The sequence below is a fragment of the Eretmochelys imbricata genome, chromosome 1 (assembly GCF_965152235.1).
Source record: "Eretmochelys imbricata isolate rEreImb1 chromosome 1, rEreImb1.hap1, whole genome shotgun sequence".
NCBI lineage: Eukaryota > Metazoa > Chordata > Testudines > Cheloniidae > Eretmochelys > Eretmochelys imbricata.
The window spans coordinates 209,373,613-209,396,711 of NC_135572.1; the positions used below are offsets into that span (position 1 = coordinate 209,373,613).

General features: G+C 45.2%; 1 protein-coding gene across 2 annotated transcripts in view; it reads right to left on the reverse strand.

Annotated features, from left to right (window-relative positions):
- The window catches only part of WARS2 (tryptophanyl tRNA synthetase 2, mitochondrial), a 79,255-nt gene extending 63,277 nt beyond the window's left edge, over window positions 1–15,978 (reverse strand). The window contains exons 1-2 of one of the 2 annotated variants that reach the window (XM_077823264.1): window positions 15,847–15,978; window positions 6,645–6,830 (exon numbers count right to left, since the gene is read on the reverse strand). Coding sequence is in view for 1 of the 2 variants with exons in the window: in XM_077823255.1 (XP_077679381.1) it covers window positions 15,847–15,900 (54 nt within the window). In the remaining variant the exon portion in view is untranslated. The remainder of the gene's footprint in view (window positions 1–6,644; window positions 6,831–15,846) is intronic. The other variant, XM_077823255.1, reaches the window with a different exon arrangement.
- Window positions 15,979–23,099: the final 7,121 nt, after the last annotated feature.

Sequence of the window (23,099 nt, forward strand, 5' to 3'; positions counted from 1 at the left end):
TAAGTAGTTTTACACATCGAGATTATAGCAGGATCACATATATCAAACATGTATTACTGTTCCTCTGCTCCTCGGACAACTTAAACTATGTACATAAAGTGGATTTAAAGCTCAGTTCCTATCAAAAATCCTCCAGAAGTCTATAAGAATATCACCATCATATACTCAAGGTGCAATAGAAGAGTGGAAGCAGACAAGAGCAGAGTTAGGGTTACCTGGATGCCCTTAACTGCGCATTTCCATTCTTTCCAAATATTTTGTTGTTTTTAGCAAAATCTTAGCTTTGAACAGACAGGCCAACAGCTGCTGAAGTTTTGTAAAAACTACTAACGTTCCTGTAAGAGCTTTCTTTTTAAATAATTGAGAAGCATATTGCTTACAACCTTAACTCTACCAATGCCATAAACAATTTTTTTTTGCCTAGAAAGTTTATTTATATACAAGCTTGTAGCCCAGTGGGCCAGCTTACCTCTATTATATTCATGGCTTTGCATTATATTCTGCTTTTTATATTCAGTAGTAATACAAGGAACCTACAGGCTTGTATCCTGTAAGTCACTGGCTTCAGCCGTTAGCATGAGGCTTGAGGCCTATGAACTTTGGCACAGATAAACTTAGGTAACTCATAAATTTTGGGGAACTGGAAATAGAGTGCAGGGGGAAATTCTGTCCATAAGGACATCAGCCAATCACAGCACATGAACTCACACCAGCTTCTGGAAGGTTTTGGACGGAACATCCGACCACAAGAGTGCCATAGTAATGAATTGACATATATGTTAATGCGGTGAAATCATAAATACACTAACCTGTGGAAGAAGAACACCTTAACATTGGTAAGGGGAGGAAATACACATAAGGAAGCGGGGGAAAACCCCTAATGAATATGCATTAGAAATGGTAACGTCAGCGTAAAATATTATAAAAGTGGCATCCCAAGGCAGTAGTGGGGAGAGATGTAGCCCTTGGGAGAGGCCAGAATGATGGCCACTGGTGAAGATGAGGAGGGTGATGGTGATGAGGAAGATAATGGTTAACATTTCAGGTTGTCTTGCAAGGGATGGTGTGAGTGTGGATGTACTTTCTGTATTATCTCTATCTACCTTACTGAGTTAGAGTGTGGGAGACTTTGCTAAATGTATTAATAAATTATTTATTTGTAAATATAAAAGAGTTCCTACAGTGTAAGTGTTGCACCTGTGCACATCGGGGTTCACAATTATATAATAATTTTAAAAATAAAGGGTCTGATCTTTGGACAAGAACCTGTCAACCCTCAAAGTGATAGCTGGGAATTTTATTCATAATCTAGATCAGGCTACAAGCTACACGACAGCAAGAATAAAGGTTTTACTTGGCCACATTATTCGACAGAGACAAACTGATGAGATTATGGAGGCACCAATCTATTAGTAGCCAAAAGAGGAGGGGATGGGACTTCTAATTTTCAAAACACCCACTAGCGAGATGCAGATATCAAGACCAAGCCCAGGGTACAAAAGCTTTTTGATAAGAACCCTCCCAGTAGCTGAGCATAAAGACTGGGCTTTTAACCCAACTGTTGCCTATGGACTTACTTTGCAGGCTGTCTCCAACCCTCATCCATTCACCTGCTATATCTGCCTCTAGCTCAGCGGCAGGCAAACTTTTTTGGCCTGAGGGCCACATCAGGTTTCCAAAATTGTATGGAGGGCTGGTTGGGGAGGCTGTGCCTCCCCGAACAGCCAGGCATGGCCCATCCCCTGACCCCTATCTGACACCCCCCGTCTTCTCGCCCCCTCCGCCCCCCCGGGACTCCTACTCCATCCAACCGCTCCCGGTTCCCTGTCCCGACAGCCCCCTCGGGACTCCTGCCCCATCCACCACCCCCTGCTCCCTGTCCCCTGACCGCCCCGGAACTCCCCCCCACCGCCCCATCCAATCCCTCCTCTCCTTCCTGACTGCCCTCCCGGGACCGCTGCCCCCTTCAACCCCGTTTCCCATTCTCTGACCGCCCCGATCCCTATTCACACCCCCTGCCCCTGACCACGCCCTCAAACTCCTCTGCCCCCTCTGCAGCACAGAGCACCGGGTCAGGCAGAGGCTTTGCAGCTGCGCTGCCCCAGGATCTTGCAGCCCCCCCGGCCCAGAGCATTGTGCCGGCAGCGCATGAGTCGAGGCTGCACGGGAGGGGGAATAGCGGGGGAGGGGACGGGGGCTAGCCTCCCAGGCCAGGAGCTCAGGGGCTGAGCCGGAGTTGGCCCGCGGGCCATAGTTTGCCCACCTCTGCTCTAGCTAGTTTAGTCCTCTCCTGAGAAAGTGCATAATATATATTTCAACCTCTGCAGATAATAAATGGCTAACTAGAGTTTTGTAAAACTCTCAAAAGTTCATCACCGGGCTGAAGTGAAAGCAAGCAGCGTTTCAGCCATAAGAATGAACGTTACACAAAATGGAGAGAGTCACAACAGATTATTATAAGGGAAATTATTTTACAATCCAAACTCAAGCCGTCACTCCTCACAAATGCTATAGCAGTATGACCACTTGCTATTTTCTCGGAGCAGATCAGGTAAGGACGGGAGTGAGATTAGTAGAATCAGAGCTAATTCTAAACGCAGGTGGTGAGCAAGACAGAGAGAACAGGAAGTGGAGAGGGGAATCACTGTTGGCATGTGGTGACGGGAAAGATTGATGGCTTCCCTCTCTAGTTTTCCCCACTGTGTAGGCAGGCAGGGGGTGGGGGAAAGGGACTGAGGAGCTGCTGTGCTGGCGACATAACACACCACCCAGCCTCCACAGCACTAGCACTGATTAATGGGGCTGGAATGACTCAGGAAACAGAGAAGAATCACTCTCAGACTTTTCTCCTTTTTATCATTATTTTATCCAAGGCAGGTCACATTTCCAACCAAAACATCTTGAAATTTGTCAAAAGAAGAGAAACATATAAGATTGAAAACCAGAGTGTCAGAAGGAAGAAAGAACAATATATAAGTGAATGCAGTCAAAAGAAAAGTGCCTGACATTGTAAGTGCCTGATCAAACATAAGTAAGATCTTCCCGAGGGGGTTGGAGAAGAAAACAAAACAAAACAAAAACTCGCCTCATCTTCAGGGACAGGAGAAATTCTCTGGCTATAAATATGAACTCTTGCATCTTTAGGGTCTGCACATAATTTTTACTTCCCTTATTAATATTTTGCAAATAAAAAGCTTTTGTTTTCTAAATGATATGCTGGCCTGTTAACATAGACTTACCAAAAAAAAAAAGTTTGAAGCAGTAAGAAAGGTAGGAACTTACCCTAACTCATTAAACCCCTGCATTAAACTGAGGTATACATTTTAAAACCTAACTGGGGCTATTGAAGTGCTATCATCATCAGGTATAAGCATTTGTTTCACTTTCTTTTTAAAAGGAACAGGGAAACCAAGGGCTGGTTTAGACATCAATTTTTTTGTGCTGATGTAACTAAATCAATTTAATTACATCAGTGCACACTCCTAACGTAAGATGTACTTAAACTGGTTTAGCTTAATCTGGTAATCAAAATAAAATAAACTGGTATAAATGCAGTTTAAACTGATTTAAGTGCATTTAGAGTTAGGGGTTTGCACTGATGTAATTAAATTAAAGATTTATTCCGTGCAAGTTTTTGGATATAGACATGCACTAAGAAACTATATTAATGCACTGCCCCAAAACTTAGTTAATGTAGAGGTCAGGTTGTCCAGCAGTGCCTTGTACCCTTCCAAAATGCCAAATGCACCTATACTTGAAACTCTGAAAACCAGGAAAGAAAGATTTAAGATACACAACAGCCACGCCCCAAACCTGGAGCTGGCAAGTACTGAATGTATGAAGTAAATGGGCCATTTTAAGTGATGTGCTGGTCCCACAGAACTGCATTATCTTATTCATCTACAAACACTATAACTTTACTTTACTTTGTTACAGACAGCAGTATTGATTAGTGCAGGGATTACCTGCAGCAGGTTGACACAACTAACACTGCAGTAGCAGGAGAGAGACGTGCACCCAAAGGGATCACAGACCCCTCGTTTCTGTGCTGAGTTATGCGGGTTGTGCAAGCATAGGAGCATAAAATCTATTCTTGCCATGCGGATCTGTAGCAGTCTGCTAGCATACATAATAATGCAGACATTGGTGCAAGTATGTTGCAGAGAAAGCCCTTAGGACAAGGGTCAAAGGATGGTAACATCTAGTAATTTTGGAATGGTTTGTGAAAAGCAGGTGAAAGAGCAAAAGACAGATGTAGCCTGCTGGTGCCACTAAGCCTGCCCTAAACACAACTTTTCCCTTAGTGAGGACAGGCGCTGACAATTCCTCCTATCACACTCCTGTGCTGTGTCCTCACAGATGTCTGTTGGAGGGACCGCACTGGTATATCACACAGAGAACGCACAGTTATTGTTACAGGGTAGGGACGGTATGCTTCCTGGTTTTCAGAGGTTTAAATATAGGTTCATTTGACATTCTGGAGGGTTAAGATGCTCTGCTGGTCAAACTTAACTCTGCACTAAATTTTTAGTCAGCAAATTCCTCTTGTGTTTTGAGGAAGTGGTGGCAATGAGGGGGATAGGAGGTGGCATCCTGGGGACACCTCACTGCCACTCAGCTACCGATTCTACCCTCCTCCGAGCCCCTCCACACTCCCAGCAGGGCTGCAGGGGCCATGAGGAAGAAGGTGGTAACCAATGGGCTTTGAGGAACACATCCACTAACTGAAGATAGAAAAGCGGAGTTGGGGGGAGCCATAGAACACTTCGAATACTACAGCAGGGGAATTTTTCCTTTTCCATATGGGAATAATTGTACTGATATAGAGCACTTTTACACTAGTATAACCATGTCCACACTATAGGGCTGTACTGTTTTAAACTACACCAGTCAATTGAAAACTGCAACTTTCCGGTGTAGATAAAGCCCCCTCCCAAAAAAAACCCATTGTTGTGCAAGAAATGACAACGAAGCTCAATGGATCATGTGATCTGAGCCTGTCTTATTCTGACAAGTTTTGGGAAAGCGATTATAAAAACCCATTATAGGTAAGAATTGAACACTGACAATTTTGCAACCATTCTGTGTTCTACCTTGATAGAGATGTTCTGGAAACAAGGAAATGTGGCTTAGTATTTAGTACTTATAGCCTCGTGTGTACTATCATTCAGAAATAGAAGAAACCTCCATTTATTTGCACCAAATAAGACTGCTGGAAAGAAGTCTGATTTGTTTCCAAAAAGAAAAGTGATTTTAGAAATGAGGAGTAAGCAATACAGAGGCAAAACTTATTTTCAGACTATGAAAAGACAGTATGTAATTATTACCTTTTAACAATAATGACAATTGGACATACAAAGGGGTAGTAGCTAATTTATTGAATGCCTCCTTTTTCTGATCTCTGACTTATGTAAACACTTATTTCATTTATTTGTAAAAAAGACTTCCCAGTTTCTCTTTAGGAGAGGGCAACCAAATTCCCAACTGCCTGCTTCCTTCTCAGTGAACTAGCTAGCTAAGTTTTTATATTGCAATCATCACAGTAGTATCTAAATCCCTTACAAACATACAATCTCAGTTTCTCCTTCTCTGACCTTCAGGTGAAGGGAACTTTTTATATTTTATTGCATTTCTGGTTCAAGTGTGTAGTTGTATGCTAGCAAGACTAGCCCAAAAAAACACAAACAAGGACAAACAGTATCAAGTCACATATAGAGTGGCTTTTTAAAAACGTGTGTTTTGGGTTTTAATTATTCAATTGTTCATAATACATCTTAAAAACCAGAAGATGTATTTTTCTATTGGTTATTTTGTTTGGCAATTGCCTCAAGGCTGGAAAGGTTAGCTACTTTGTATATGGCGTCAAAATTAACACACCTGTTTAAGAACTTTCACTTTGTGGTCTCTGGCTCAAATCTAGCTCGGGTGGAAATGAAAGTTTACACCATTTGATGGTACTGTGAAGTGTGTGTGAGTTAGGAGTCTCATAGTGGGCAAATGTGCACATGACAAAAAACACAACTGGCCCTTCTTGCCCATTTTAGAAAAGTTATACCAATTTAAATGGATTTAAAATGGAACTAATTAAATCAGTGTGAACCCCTCACATAGACATATTTAAACTGTTTTAACCTTTACTTAATCAACATAGCTTGTGTTGCAACATTACTGAACTAAGATTTAAAAATCTTTTCTAAAGTTGACCAGGCCTAAATCTCAGACACACCAAAGACTGCATGAGCAACAGAAGTTGCATTCCCCCCCTCAAGAAGCCCAATCTACGTTGGGGTTGAAGCTCCCTAGTGGAGATCGGGCAGATGGGAGGCTTTCACCATCATTTACTGTGTTGGACCTATTCTTCAGATAGACAACTCTTCAATCTCTACTTCTGTATATATCCAAGAATTTTCACCAATGCTGCATTCACTTAAAACATTGTAAGAAACTAACAATTCAACCTAGCACCCTCTCACATCTAGAAACCTAATATATCAGCATATTTAACAGACACCAGCATAACTAACAGTTGTTTTTATGGCTGCTGCAAAAGTGGAAGCCATATTTTCTTTAATGTTACAATGACTAAGGGTAGACTTAAAAGAAAACTATTAGTTTACAGGTGAAAATGTGAATTCCACCCTTACCAAGTGCCAGGGTATTTAGCAGTGTGCCACTTAATAGAGTTCTAAGATATTTAAAATCCAGAGGACTCTTCCCATAAGACCAGGATGGCCAAAGTGCATCTCATGAAAGTCACAGTCTTATTTGTTATTTCTCTTAAGCCAAGCAGCATCACATGATTGGGTCTGTAGTCTTCATGAGCCATTCCCCTGCAAGAAAGATGAGAGGCCATTTGCGATCTGCCATGTTTTATACAAGTCTGGTATGGATGTGGTGGGCAACCTGCAGCCTGTCAGGGTAATCCACTGGTGGGCCACTAGACAGTTTGTTTACACTGACCATCAGCAGGCACGACCGCCTGCAGCTTCCAGTGGCCACGGTTCACCATTCCTGGCCAATGGGAGCTGCGGGAAATGGCGGCCAGCACGTCCCGGCAGCCTATGCCGCTTCCTGCGGCTCCCATGGGCTGGGAACGGCGAACCGCAGCCACTGGGAGCTGTGGGCGGCCGTGTCTGGGGACGGTCAATGTAAATAAACTGTCCCGCAGCCCACCAGTGGATTATCCTGAAGGGCCACATGTGGCCCACAGGCTGCAAGTTGCCCACCACTGGACTATAGGTTCATTACAAATTACCAAAACAATTCTCAGTATGGTAAAGTTTTGGCATCCATCATTAGACTACACCGAGTTTAAGGCCCCAGAGATGTTCACAGCCTTCTGTTTAAATGCATAGTGCATTGCAGGAGTCAGGAGGTGGCAGAAGCAGGACAGGAGGGGGAGTGAGGGGAGGTACTAAGACTTGGCCAGCATGGAGGCAGGAAGGAGGGTCCCAGGCTGGGAAGGAGGGTCCCAGGGCTTCCTACCTGCTCCCGGGCACATTCTAGCCCCTCCATTTCCAGCTCCCTGGAATGAGCCCAGGTCCTAGAGCAGCTGGTCTCACTCTCACCTCTCCCCCATCCCTTGCTGTGCATGAGTTTACAAGGAGACAAAGCCCACTCCCCACCCCCATCCCTCCTGGTTCTGCTACCCAGGCAGGAGTGATCTCATTAGAGAGACAATGAGGTTTAATTCCAAGATACAATTGAATACATAAGTGAATATTTAGGGGTGGCAAAAGAGAAAAATCATAAATTTTGGCAACTCTGATCTCATTCTAGGATGTCTCATAACCATGTTTTTTTAAAAAAGTCAATCCCACAGCGTAGGCACCACTTCTGATCTAGCTCTTTGATGCCCAAGACGTTATTTTCTGGATAGTATCCAGTAAGCCAATGCAAAAATATCATCCCTTCTACTGTATCCAGATGGTAGAAGATCAAATTCATCAGTTCATTCAAGGTCTACACTTAACTGATGTGAAATGCTGGCTTCTCAGACAACTCTTGGGGTTGGACAACAAGCAAAATCCTTTGAACAAGTCAAGAAATCACTTGAGAAGCTTTTTTCTTAACTTAACTGAACATTGTAATCAAGCTTGTTTAAATCAGTCCTCAGAGGGGATGCAAAACTGATAATCTGACCACACTGGGTTATTAAAGATCCTATGGCACTTTTTGTAAGGCTTGGGCCATTAACAGCAGCATCCTGGTGAAATCTCACCTCATATTACATCCTGCCTCACTAAATTCCCCCTGCAGTTTCAGCTGGATACAAAATTCTGCTTCTCTTCCTGTCCTAAACAGTTGCACAGTTTTGCTGTGCACCAAAGACTTGATGCCCAATTACATCTCAAGCATGGCAATGATCTTTATGTAGAATAATTACAGGAAGATGCTCAGGCACCACAGTGACAGACATACCTTTTCAAAAGCGTCTTAAGGACTACAAGTCCCACTGAAAGTCAGTGGGACCATGGGCTGGTCTGCACAACTTTTGTTCAACTATAACAACATGAGTTTAGAAAACAATAACCAAAGCAATGCAACCCCCTAGTGTGGACAGTTACACCAGCAGAAAGGTGCTTTAAGCTCCGTTGTGCAGGCCAGCCCCTAGTTCCATTGATTGTCAATGAGAGTTAGGTTCCTAAGTGACTAAGTCACTTTTGAAAATGGGACTTTGGCACTTTTGAAAATTTTAAGTCTAAGAATCTAAGCAGTACATTACAGTTTAAGGTCACAAGGTGCTTTTGGAATCCTTCAGGTTAAAAGGAGCTGTACAGAAATATAGGATATTACACAGGAAATCCTCATTTCCTGAATCCAGCCTCTCTAGCATGAATTGCTGTGTATACGCATGGTCTCTTCATTAAAACAGATGTCCCCTGAACTGCTGACTTTCCAGTAGTGCATCCTTGAGACAGACACTACTAGAGTAGTGGCAAAGGTGTATCCCAAATGCCAGCTGTAATTTTCTCTAACTTCCTGGAGGAAAAGACAATGCAACACAGCAATGTGGTGGTATAATGGATACAGCTACTTTTGAGCATCTTCTCCTGGATACAAGAAAGCATCTTAAACCCCGCCCCCTCCCCCCCAAATAATAAGTGTTCCAAAATTTTCACTTTCTCCTGATTATTAATTATCTTATAGCCACACTTCTATCCTGAAGAATCCCAAAGTTATTTACAAGCTTAACATTATACACAAAATATACATAGGAATCACTATGATTCAGCAACCTCTAAGGTGGAACATGGCAGCTGTTTAACTGCTTGGGACAGTAAGTGAATACCAAATCCATATAAGAACCTAAGTTTTTTCTTACTTAGTAGATAGCACCTCCAGCAGCACAATGTACTTCCCCAGTACCACTCCAGCATTGGCTCAATACTGACTCACAAAGTAAGACTGTACTTATCACAAACGCCATATCAGGCAGAACATGCATATTCTCCGGACTTCTCCAGTCCAAGTGCTGACCCATCCCAGCAAGGCACATCTTGAAATATGTGATTGGATCATGGCTTGAGGTGGGGGCACAATTGCTTATACAGAGTCACATGTTAAAAGGAGTTACAATGAACTGCGTTAGCTTTGGGACAGTCATACATCAGAAGTTGAAAGTAAGAGTTTCCAGATCATTTGAACTGGAAAATGTGGCAGATTTTGGAGTCCAGACAGACAAGTGCACTAGCCTCTGGAGAGGAAAGTTCAAATCCTATTTTAGGCCTGGCGCTCTCACCTTAGCTCTTACTGGACAACAGTCCACATCACAAAAGACGCTACACTCTCAGAAACCTCCTAGTGCAAATCCTTATGTATGTCAGTACGCATTTGCTGTAACAAGAGGTGTGTACACGGGAAGGGTGCTGAGTATGACAATTGTAGATATTAGTGTCAATTCTAAACTAGTGGGATCTCCGTTTTACGAGGCACACTAAAGTGCTACCACTGGACCAGATTAGGCTTGGCAAGCCAGTCAATTGACTGGCCAGTTGAGCACCTATTATTTGACTACAGCCAAATATTGTCAAATACTCCAGCAAGAATATCCTGATATAAGCAGTTGCCTCCCTTTTTGATTGCACCATTCTTTCATTTTTTATCTTAATTTCATTGTGTTATACATTTTTCTGCATTAAAATAACTCTGTTTCATAAATGTTTTTTGTTATTAGGCATAAGTACATAAAGCTAAGCCTATTGGAGACCATAAAGTCTTACTCTTTTTTTGTTACTGTTGTTATTGTTCTAATAAATTAATGCTTTAAAATATTTGACCATTTTTGACATTATTTGACAATATGTGACTAATATGTAATTGGTCAAATGACTAGCTATTTTCGGACTGGTCAAATGCCCAACCCTAGATAGTAGGAGACCCAGCTCTTTAGGGTGGCCAAAAAAGCCCAGTGTGAAGATTGCATAAAAAGCAAATCATTACCCTCAGGGCTTGAAAACTCCACTCCTACTAACTATAAGCTCTCATTTAAAATAAAAAAATGTGTATAGCCTTTATAGTCTAAACACAAAATGTTGTAACTGATGTGGTTCTACTTCTGCTGCTAATCACCAGGTGCATTATCATGAAAACTGACCAGAGTACTGCAAGCTGTCCCTGCTGCTATTCAAAGTCCTGCAGGAATCAGTGAAACGAATAAGAATCTGGTCCACTTCATTCTGCTGCTTAGAAAAGCTCAGAGAAATAGCAGCAAGCCTTGGAAGAACCATAGAAATAGAAGCTGGGGGCTAAGAGTAACAGAGACCTCCCCCACCCTTGTGGCAGCCAGTCGGAAATAGTGTGGGACTGGTCAAAGACAGAAAATATTCCTCCTTGCAGCAGAGATTTGGGAGCACTTTCAAGCTGGACACCTGTTTGTTCTGGCTAACAGGTATTAGGTAAATCTTTTAAACCCAACAGAAACAAGTGAGGCTCCTGAAGGCTGTTCATTGGCCTGTCTGAATAGAGGGGAAAGGTGTCAGCCCATTTCCTAGTGAACAGATGCTCAACTCACTAAAAACCACCATGATCAGCCCTCTTATATGCAACCTCAGCTGAGGTCAAGGGCTAAATGGTCCAAGGAGACTTAACTGACCTCAATCTTCAGGTTTGTCAGAACTTGAATTACAATAGGAGAACAAAGTCAATTCCACAAGTGTTTGTCCATCTAACCTTGGAGTCCAAGGGTAAACCAACAATTTTGGTGTCCTGTAACAAAGAGCTGTGGAGTGTCTCAACTTGCATTTATAATCATACTTTAGTTAACCTGAGTTAACTAAATTGTCAGTTAAATTCAGTTAATACAGGACTACACACTCTACTCTTGACATACCCCAAGAGGTGGTTCTCTGAGGGCAGGCCAGTTTGGAGGAAGTTTTCCACTGCCCCATTGTATTTGTCACAGGTCTGGCCAAGCTCCCCCTACGGCAGACTTGCCAGAAAGCTGTGAGGGGATCTAAACACTGAAGACACATAACATGGGCTCAGCCCCAGCAAGATGAGCTTAGGCACTGTCCCTGCCTTTGGGCCTCTACGCATGCATTCCAGGTGCAGACCTTGCATCTGATGCCACTCTTGGCAATGAGGACCACACGCTCCAGTTGCTAAGTCATGAAACTAGAGCCATCTTCCCCAAGGCTCCCCAGCAGCTCTTGCACATTCCCCAGAATACCTTGTGAGCCTGCTGGTTGTGGAAAGCAAATAGCAAAAGACAGTCTTTCTAACTCAGTCACTCTTTACTTAAGAGAAAGCATAATTCATTTAGAAAACAAGCATCCTGAATGCAACACCCCTTACTCCAGCTCACCCAACCCTTAAGTGTCTGTCTGTTCAGACAGCCAGGTCTCCCCCTGCCTCATCAAGGCTCCTGCAGCAGCAGCTCTCTTCAGCTTTGGATGGTGAAAATGGCTGGAGATGCAGAATAGAGCAGCTCCTGCCCTTTTATAACCTTCTAGTCTCCTGTTGTGTGATGACAGGTAGATACTGCAACACCAGGCAGTATCTTTGGGGACCAGTGTACTAAATGTATTCATGGTTTATGTATGACTACGTTCTACTTCATGGGAAGGGTTACCACAGGTCCTTCAGGAACTAAAAACAGTGCGTGTGTTTGGTGAGGGGGGTGATTAAGGTGAGTCACTGAGACTAAACTACTCTACAGCGGTATCATCCCCTGGAGAGATCTGCATATATTGGTTCGCACTGTGTTTTCCAGAGACTCAAACAAATAAAGCGCTTTTGGTATAAACAGGCTGAGTTTATACCAAAAGCCTGGGACACAGGGCCTTCTTTCTGACCCAGTAAACAGAAAGGACCCTCTGTCCAAGGAGGAGGATCCCCAATCCTTGCGGAAGGGTTGGAAGGCTGCTTGGTAACTGGTATACACTGCTGTAGCCCCTGGAGAAAGGTTAACCATAGGTGCTAGAACCTAGTCACACCTGCTGAGAAAACCACAGTGAAGTGCAGAGGGACTGCTAATCTAATCTCCCAGTTTGGAGGGAAAGAGACACAGGTCTCTGCGAGCCTGAAACTTAAATGGATGTCCTCAAGGATGACCGGGGGTTGGGGAGGCAGAGGGAGCAGTTAACCTTGAAATGGTGACAATTACAACCTGCTCTGGGGATATTTACAGAGAACTTTGGCATCTGGAACTGTCAGTTTAACATCAGGCTCAACGAAGAGATTCAATTACGGGCTAGAGAGGGAACGAGTGGTAGGACTCTAACCAAGCCCTGCCAAGACACCAGAATGAAGGCCACTGGGAGCTGCGGGCAACTCTGCAAATGTAAACAAACTGTCTGGTGGCCCGCCACCGGATTACCCTGATGGGCCACGTGCAGCCCACGGGCCACAGGTTGTCCACCACTGTCCTAAGGGATATCTGAAAGGGATATTCAATCCTTAGCGCAAATGGCTGTAAAGCTACCCAATACGCTATATCAGAACAGAAGACTGGTAAGAGAGGCCTAGGAGCAAACCCAACACTAACAGTTCAAAGGCATAAAATTAGGAGAAGGATAACAGTAATAAAAAAGAAAACTGAGGTAGAATATCATGTACCAGCTCTTCTGTGTACAGTCTTTTAAGGAAGCAATGGAAACAACATTTGAAGTAATTTAAAACTGGACTAAAAAAAAAAAAACATGAAAATTACACTGTACTAAACAATCCTGCACTGGCCCCCACGAGATGGTCTGGGATCAAACAGACCTTTGCCGCTTCCAACTTCCACCTCACCCAGAAACACTGCATCATCCTCATGTCTCTGCACTCTCAAGAACAATGAGATAGGCCGCAGTGTAGTGTCCACTGCAAATCACAGCATCCAAACAATCTTAACTCCACCTTGTCACATTCTTCAAACTTTCCATATAATTAAAACTTAGTGCAGTCTTAGGTATAGGCTACGTTTTGATTTTTATGATTAGTGGCCTTTTTTCTAACATTATTCCTCAGAGGTGAAAAATTTTTGTTCAGTAGGAACCACCCGGTAATGCAGGGGTGGGCAAACTTTTTCACTGGAGGGCCACATTGGGGTTGCAAAACAGTATGGAGGGCTGGGTAGGGAAGGCTGTGCCTCCCCAAAGAGCCTGGCCCCCACCCCTTCCCCACCCCCTGACTGCCCCCCTCAGAACCCCCGACCCATCTAACCCCCCCCCCGTTCCTTGTCCCCAGACCCCCCCGCCCCTAACCACACCCCCCCCCCCGGGACCCTGCACCCTATCCAACCCCCCCCCCACTCCCTGTCCCCTGACTGCCCCCCCAGGACCCCACCACCATCCAACCCTCTCTGCTCCCTGTAGGAGCATCTTCGCTTAAGCCAGCATTCCCCAAACTTTTGAGGGTCACACCCCCCTTACCTCTGTCTGCACTCCCCCACTGCTCCAGAGCCGGAAGCGGGGCTGCAGCTGGGGCGGGGGAGAACACAGTGGCGTGGGGGGCTGGGAGCAGGGCCATGGCCAGGGGCCAAGGCTGGGGGCAGGAGCAGAGCCAGACCCAGGCTGTGGTGGGGGCTGGGACCAGAGCAGACCGAGGGACAGGGAGGGGCTAGGTGGTTCCCCACCCCACATTCCTCTCCCTGCTTTGGGAACCTCTCACTTAAGTGCTATAGCAATGCAGCTGCACTGATGCATTTTAAGTGTAGACCTTCCCTCAGAGCATCACAGCTAAATACAAGATGTAACAGACTGTTTAGCATATGTAGGGCTCCATGTTTGTCACACAGGTTGCGGAAGTTACAGATTCCATGACTTCTGCAGCAGCCAGTGTGGCTGATCTCAGGGTGGCCCGAGCAGCTGGCCCCAGGGGCTACACCGATTGCTCGAGCAGTGGCCGATACAGCTGGCCCCAGGGGCCTATTTCTTCATAACATTTGTGAGCTTTTTCTTTAAAAAGATTTTTTCTACAAGAGGAAGACAGGTAAAACCTTGTACTATTCGTAAAAAAAAAATCTTATTACACATACTTTTGGATAAACTGAATTATTCCCTTCCACCCTTATTCACATAACTTTGCTGTAAACAGTTTACCAGTTTTCCAACTATGCCACCTCTGGCTGAGAAGAAGGTTGATAAATTTCAGCCCAAAGGGTTTGTTTTGAAAAATTCTAAAACGCACATATAAACACAGTAAACTATGGAAAAACAGGTTAGAAAGTCAGGCTCTGGCTCCCTGTCACCCTGAGAAAAACTATTACCAAATACTGTCTAGACTAGGATTTCATGGTGTGATGTTAGTGACTACCTTTCAAGAAGAAAAGGAGTACTTGTGGCACCCTAGAGACTAACCAACTTATTTGAGCATAAGCTTTGCATCCGATGAAGTGAGCTGTAGCTCACGAAAGCTTATGCTCAAATAAATTGGTTAGTCTCTAAGGTGCCACAAGTACTCCTTTTCTTTCTGCGAATACAGACTAACACGGCTGTTACTCTGAAACCTGTCATTGAGACAAAGTGGCCTTCCTTTAACATGCTAAATTGGACTAGCTCTCCCTAGTCCAGACAAGGCCAAAGGCTTTGTCTGGACTAGGGACAGTGGATGAGTGTAAAGTAGGGTTTAGCTCACACATGTGCCAGCTAAGCCTAACTTAAATTTGACTTTTCTTCCTACACTAAATACAAGGTAACATGACAGTACAGTCGTGCATTGTTGCAGCACAGCAGGAAGGTGGTGATCTGGTAGAGTGGTGCAGGCAGGACACGCAGAGCAAGGATGCAGTGTAGAGATGTGGCACAATGCTGCAGAAGGGCAGGGCAATACAGAGCGCAGGTGCGCTGATGTGCTGCAGAGCAAACACCAGGGCGGTGATGTGGTGCAGAGGATGGGGCAGTGCAGGGTGGGAACGGGGGGCAGCAGGGCAGAGGACAGCGTGGTGTAGGGCAGAGGGAGGGACAGGGATGTGGTGCAGAGAGCGGAGCGATGCGATGCGCTGCAGAGCTGGGCCGGGATGTGGTGCGAGGCAGAGGCTGGTGGGGCAGGGCACGGGGCGGCGTGGGGCGGGAGGCGGGCGCGGCGATGCGCTGCAGAGAGGCACAGGAAGGGCCGGGAGCAGCGAAGTGAGGCGGGGGCGGGGCCCGGGGCCAGACGAGGTGCGATGCGGGGCAGAGAGCGGCGGCGCAGGGCCGAGCCGCGCAGAGGGGCTGGGCCCTGGCCCGGGCCCTGGCCCGGGCTCTGGCCCACGCACCGGCTCCCCTGGCTCCGGCTCCCCGCTCGGGGCGGCTCCAGGGAGAGGCCGGGGCGCAGCGTGGGGCCGGGGGCCGGTGCCCCCAGGGCGGGGCGCCCAGGGCGGGGCGAGGAGGCGCGCGGGCCCCGCCCAGGAGGGTCAGGGGAGGGGCCCCGGCCCGTTACCTGGGTGAGGGTCCCGCGGTGCAGGGCCCGGATCACGCCGCGCGGCGCCGCCATGGCTGGGGGAGGGGAGAAGCGACCCGGGGAGCCTGCGCCTGCGCACGTGGCCTGACTGACTGCTAGCGCCTGCGCGCCCGGCACCCGCCTTCAAGGGGCGGGGCCAGAACATCATCGACCGCCCGGCCCAGGGGCGGGGCCGGCAGGTTCGTCAGAGTCCCCCGCCCCCACCTCCCAGTGATGCGGCCGCCGGCGCGTGTTGCCTCCTCTCCCGTTGCGTCATCCCAGCCTCGGCTTTCATGCCCCGCCCCTCCCGCGCAGCGTCCGAGCTCCCCCTACCCCCCCGCCCCCGCGCCTCTCCCGGGGCCCGTGCCCGCCCCGGCGCGTGCACAGCTCCCCTCTCCCAGCGCCTCCCCCGTCCCGTCCCACGCAGACTCCTGCACAGGGCCATGTCTCCGCACAGAGATGCGGGTGTCCAGCTCTCCTCCCTCCCGGCTCCGGCCCCAGCCCAAGAGTCAGACTGAACCTCCCCGCCCGGCCTTCCTCCGAGGCTGCTCCCAGAATCACCCCAAAGTCTCTTCCCCGTCCCCCCAACACTCCAAACAGACCCCACCTACACAGAGCACCGCCAGCCCCATCCCTGCCAGAAATCGGCCACTTCTCCCCCAGGCCATCACCTCTCCCTAACCATCCGGCACGATCTTGCACCCCCGTCCCCTCGCGATGCTCGGGATAACAGAACCAAGAGCAATACACATCACTGGGGTTATAAAGAACAGGTGATTTGTTCCCTGATAGCTTTGTGATCAGTTAGCTCAAGCTGAACCGAGATGGGCAGGCTCAGATCCAGGACTGGGAACCTGCGCGGTGCTAAAAGCAGGGGTGGATTATTGCGGGATTTGTGTAATTCAGACCCAACAGTTAGGAAGAGCCAGATGTAGCAGTGGACCAATGGCAGAGCAGAAGATGACAGCACGTAACACACAGGTGATTGCTTCCAGCTGCCTGTAAATTTTCGAGCAAGACGACCAGTCTACGGGGGAGGGGGTCTCCCACCGTTTTGGTGGCTCTAGCTACTGTTTAGCCATAATCCACTTCTGGCTGGAGGAAGTGAGTGGCATTACTAATTCAGGAGGGGGCACTCTTCTCTGAGTCAATACTAACCCCAACGTCCTACTGTGGGTAATATATTCTAGGCTTTACTAGTATGGGTGTCAATCCATAATATGCTCCCACAGATGCGCAACATGAGGCATTTCTGCCATTTGATAGAGTTTACAAAGAAACATTAGGTGGAAGCTCGGCTTTTATTTTCAACCTCAGGTCATCTGCACACATTATGTTTTAGTGCAGGTTAGATCAGATTAGTAGCCTGACGTTAGAACAGAGACATTCAGCACACATACAATACTGCTTAAAAGTTAATTTTCACAGAAATACTTTAATTTAGAGTAAGATTGTTGAAAAAATTAATCCTTATGCAGTCTACTTAATTAAAATGTTAATGTAATGAAGAGAAGAGGTCACTGACAGAGTCCTCTGGATCACTTGGTAAACTAGGCACAAGCAAATAATATGTGTTTTAAAACAGCTAAATGTATACACCTAGGAACAAAGTATGTAGGTTGTATTTACTGGCGGGGGGGACTCTATCCTGAGGAGCAGTGACTGAAGAAAATGTGGGGGCATTGGTGGATAATCAACTGAATGTCAGCTCCCAGGCTGACTCTGGCCAAAATGGTTATTGCAGTCCTTGAATGCATAGACCAGGAAATTTCAACTTGTATAGAGGTTATTTTATTCTCTATTTGGCAATGGTGCCACCACTGCAAGGAATACTGTGTCCAGTTCTGGTGTCTACAGTTAAAAAAAAAAGTTGATAAATTGGAGAGAGTTCAAAGAAGAGCCACGACAATGATTAAAGGATTAGAAAACCTGCATTCTAGTGAAAGACTGAAGTTCAATCTATTTAGCTTAACAAACAAGGTTAAGGGGTGACTTGATTATATTCTATAAGTACCTAAGGGGGGAACAAATATTTAATAATGGGCTCTTCAATCTAGCTGAGAACAATATAACATGATCCAACAGCTTGAAGTTGAAGCTAAACAGCTTCAGGCTGAAAATAAGGTGTACATTTTTAAACAGTGACAATAATTAACCATTGGAACAATTTACCAAGGTTCATAGTGGATTCTCCATCAATGGCAATTTTTAAATTAAGACTGGATGTTTTTCCAAAAGATCTGCTCTAGGAATTATTTTGGGGAGGTCAGACTAGATGATCAAAGATCCCTTCTGGCCTTAGAATCTATTAATAGTTTTAGTCTTCTGAGGATTGTAATACCTTGGTCTAATTCCAGTTGTTGGGTTCAGTTGGAGATTTGCTTTGAATATATAATGTACTTTAAAAAACACTAAGTACTCTGAAAAATCAGGGCCTAAGGCTTGTATCTACAGAGAGACTTTGTGACAGTGAGTATCACAGTGTCTAATTTATAGGCACCTAGAAAAAAAAAATCACTGGAACAACACTGATCCACAAAGCCTGAGTTTGGCTCCTAAACTTCCAATACAATAAACAGGGAAAGATAGGTGCCTTAGAGTGATTCACAAAGTCAGCATATGAGGCGGGGAGCTGCCTAAGATAGCCAATGTGAGATGCTGCTAAGCCCCTCCACTCTCTCAGAGTTCAGTGCCTAGGTCCAGGCTGCAGGAAAGTGCCTCTCTCTGCTAACAATCCATGAACTAGAGGAGCTAGGTGCTCCTCCACCGACCTCACATGTGGAGTCCAATCCAGTAGGTTTGCTTAGAGGCTGCCTCCATAAAACAGTTGGAGCCAGAGGAGGGGCTCTGAAACTTTAGCCCAGTGGTTAGGGTATTCACCCAGGATGTGGGAGAGCCTCCTCTGCCTGATAAGAAGGGATTTGAATTAGGGATGTAAAATGTTAACTGGTAAGTAGTAGTCTTACTGGTTAACCCGACTTAACCATTAACCCTGGGCTGACCGGCTAGCCCTACTGGCCCCACACCGCTCAGCTGGAGTGGGGCCAGCTGTGCTGCCTGGCCAGAGCAGGGACCAGCCATGCCACCCAGCTGGAGCAGCCCCAGTCATGCCGGCTGGCTGGCAAGATCAGCCTCAACTGTTTAATTGGTTAATGGTTTAAAAGAAATATTTTTAATAGTTTAAACAGTTAGGCATGTAAATACTGTTTTAAAAGTTAATCTGAATAGGGATCTGCCACCTCTGAAATGAGTGCTCTTACCACTGGGCCATAGAGTCACTCATTCTTTCTCTGCCCAAATAAATATTTAATTCATATAAAGTGGAACAACTTCAGTGGGAGATTGAGAGACAACCACATCAGCATAGGTGCTGACTCTGTGGGTTCACCAGTTATCAGTGGCTCACAGTCAAGCTGGAAGGGCATATCGAGCCGGGTCCTGCAGGGATCAGTTCTGGGTCCGGTTCTGTTCAATATCTTCATCAATGATTTAGATAATGGCATAGAGAGTATGCCTATAAATTTTGTGAATGATACCAAGCTGGGAGGAGTTGCAAGTGCTTTGGAGAATAGGATTAAAATTCAAAATGATCTGGACAAACTGGAGAAATGGTCTGAAGTCCCAACTCTACATATAAAATGGCAGAGGTCTAAATTAGCTGTTGCTACTCAAGAAAGATCTTGGAGTCATTGTGGATAGTTCTATGAAAACATCCACTCAATGTGCAACAGCAGTCAAAAAAACTAACAATGTTTGGAATCATTAAGAAAGGGATAGATAAGACAGAAAATATCATATTGCCTCTATATAAATCTGTGGTACACCCACATCTTGACTACTGTGTGCCAATGTGGTCGTCCATCTCAAAAAAGATATTGGAATTGGAAAAGGTTTATAAAAAGGCAACAAAAATGATTAGGGATATGGAACAGCAGCCATATGAGGAGAGATTAATAAGACTGTGACTTTTCAGCTTGCAAAAGAGATGACTAAGGGGGGATATGATAGAGGTCTATAAAATCATGACTGGTATGGAGAAAAAATAAATAAGGTAGTATTATTTACTCCTCATAACACAAGAACTAGGGGTCACCAAATGAAATTAATAGGGAGCAGGTTTAAAACAAACAAAAGGAAGTATTTTTTACATACAACCTACAGTCAACCTGTGGAACTCCTTGCCAGAGGATGTTGTGAAGGCCAGGACTATAGCAGGGTTCAAAAAAGAACAAGATAAATTAATGGAGGATAGGTCCAACAATGGCTATTGGCAGGGATGGTGTCCCTAACCTCTGTTTGCCAGAAGCTGGGAATGGGCAACGGAATGGATCACTTGATGATTACCTGTTCTGTTCATTCCCTCTGGGCACCTGGCATTGACTATTGACAGGATACTGGGCTAGATGGACCTTTGGTCTGACCCAGTATGGCCTTTCTTATGTTCTTCTTAAGTAAATAGAATGAAATTCAGTAAGGACAAATGCAAAGTACTTCTCGTAGGAAGGAACAATTAGTTGCACACATACAAAATGAGAAACGACTGCCTCGGGAGGAGTACTATGGAAAGGGATCTGGGGTTTATAGTAAATCACAAGCTAAACATGGAGTCAGCAGTGTAACACTGTTGCAAAAAAATGAACATCATTCTCAGATGTATCAGCAGGAGTGTTGAGAGCAAGACATGAGAAGTAATTGTTCTGCTCTACTCTGCGCTGACATGGCCTCAGCTGGAGCACTGTGTCCAGTACTGGGTGCCACATTTCAGGAAAGATGTGGACAAACTGGAGAAAGTCCAAAGGACAGTAACAAAAATGATTAAAGAAACATGACCTGTGAGGGAAGATTGAAAAAATTGGGTTTTTTGGGTCTGGAGAAGAGAAGACTGAGGGGGAGACATGATAACAGTTTTCAAGTACATAAAAGGTTGTTACAAGGAGGAGAATGAAAAATAGTTCTCATTAACCTCTGAGGATAGGACAAGAAGCAGTGGGCTTAATTGCAGCAAGGGAGATTTAGGTTAGACATTAGGAAAAACTTCCTGTCAGGATAGTTAAGCACTGGAATAAATTGCCTAGGAAGGTTGTGGAATCTCCATCATTGGAGGTTTTTAAGAATAGTTTAGACAAACACCTGTCAGGAATGGTCTAGTCTAGTTATTACTTGGTCTTGCTTTGAGTGCAGGGGTCTGGTCTAGATGACCTATTGAGGTCCCTTCCAGTCTACACTTCTATGATCTTTGTACATGTGAATGTTTGAATATGTATTTGAGAAGTACATGTTGAAATGTCTTTGTCGGTACAAAAAGAAATGGAGTACCCACCTGCTGAAGTGAAGAAACAGATTGACAGAGCCAGAAGACTATCCAGAAGTCACCTACTACAGGACAGGCCCAACAAAGAAAATAACAGAACACCACTAGCCATCACCTTCAGCCCCCAACTAAAACCTCTCCAATGTATCATCAAGAATCTACAACTTATCCTGAAGGATGACCCATCACTCACAGATCTTGGGAGACAGGCCAGTCCTTGCTTACAGACAGCCCCTCAACCTGAAGCAAATACTCACCAGCAACCATACACCACACAACAGAACCACTAACCCAGGAACCTATCCTTGCAACAAAGCCCGTTGCCAACTGTGTCCACATATCTATTCAGGGGACACCATCATAGGGCCTAATCACATCAGCCACAATATCAGAGGCTCGTTCACCTGCACATCTACCAATGTGATATGTACCATCATGTGCCAGCAATGCCCCTCTGCCATGTACATTGGTCAAACTGGACAGTCTCTATGTAAAAGAATAAATGTACAAAAATCAGATGTCAAGAATTATAACGTTCAAAAACCAGTCGGAGAACACTTCAATCTCTCTGGTCACTTGATTACAGACCTAAAGGTTTCCACGGTATGCATCCGATGAAGTGAGCTGTAGCTCACGAAAGCTCATGCTCAAATAAATTGGTTAGTCTCTAAGGTGCCACAAGTACTCCTTTTCTTTTTGCGAATACAGACTAACACGGCTGTTACTCTGAGACCTAAAGGTGGCAATACTTCAACAAAAAACTTCAAAAATAGACTCCAACAAGAGTCTGCTGAATTGGAATTAATTTGTAAACTGGATACAATTAACATAGGCTTGAATAGAGACTGGGAATGGATGGGTCATTACACAAAGAAACTATTTCCCCATGTTAATCCCTCACCTCCCCAACCCCCACTGTTCCTCAGACGTTCTTGTCAACTGCTGGAAATGGTCCACCTTGACTATCACTACAAAAAGTCGTCCGTCCCCCTACCCCGCCCCCCCGCTCTGCTGCTGGTAACAGCTCACCTTAAGTGATCACCCTCTTTACAGTGTGTATGGTAACACCCATTGTTTCATGTTCTCTGTGTATATAAATCTCCCCACTGTATTTTCCACTGAATGCATCCGATGAAGTGAGCTGTAGCTCACGAAAGCTTATGCTCTAATAAATGTGTTAGTCTCTAAGGTGCCACAAGTACTCCTTTTCTTTTTGCGAATACAGACTAACACGGCTGCTACTCTGAAACCTGTATTTGTGGGTACAGAGTTTGGGAGCAGGCCTGGCCTAAGGAGTTAGAGCAGGGCTGGAGACTGGCTGAGGGGCTAGGGAGTGGATCAAATAATCATATCTGTTCCATTAAAAACTTTACACACATAAGAAGAGGAAGCTTTAACAACTGATATTTCTGTTTTGTACTCAGAGCTTTTCACATGAAGCAGTTTAGCGGTTTGAAAAGAGCTGAGTATCTGGCAGAGACAGTAAATGTGTATTGTGCACAAAAACCAGATATATTCGCACAGTACTATATGGCACAGTTTGGTAAGGATTATTTTCTCTGAAGTACATGAAAAACATTTGCATTGATAACATAGCAGAAATACATACACCTAAAATCTACTGGAATTTTCTTTCTCTACTATTTTGGGGGAAGGAGATCTTTCCTACAAGTTCTTTTGTATTATCACCCATTGTGGTGACTCTGTTCTTACATTCATTTTGAATCTGTGTTTCCTGTCATGGGTAGATTAAAAACAGAGGAGTGCAGGGTGAAAGTTTTCTATTGCAAACATCTGTGTCTGAAAAAGGATTGTGTTTCCACGTCCTGGAACATCAAGGGGAAAAGCTCTCCCTCCCCAGACACACACCTTTAGTTTGTAGCAATAAGGAGTTTCTAGACCAGGTTGCTTTACTATGGTAAATAAAAAAAGCGATTATTTC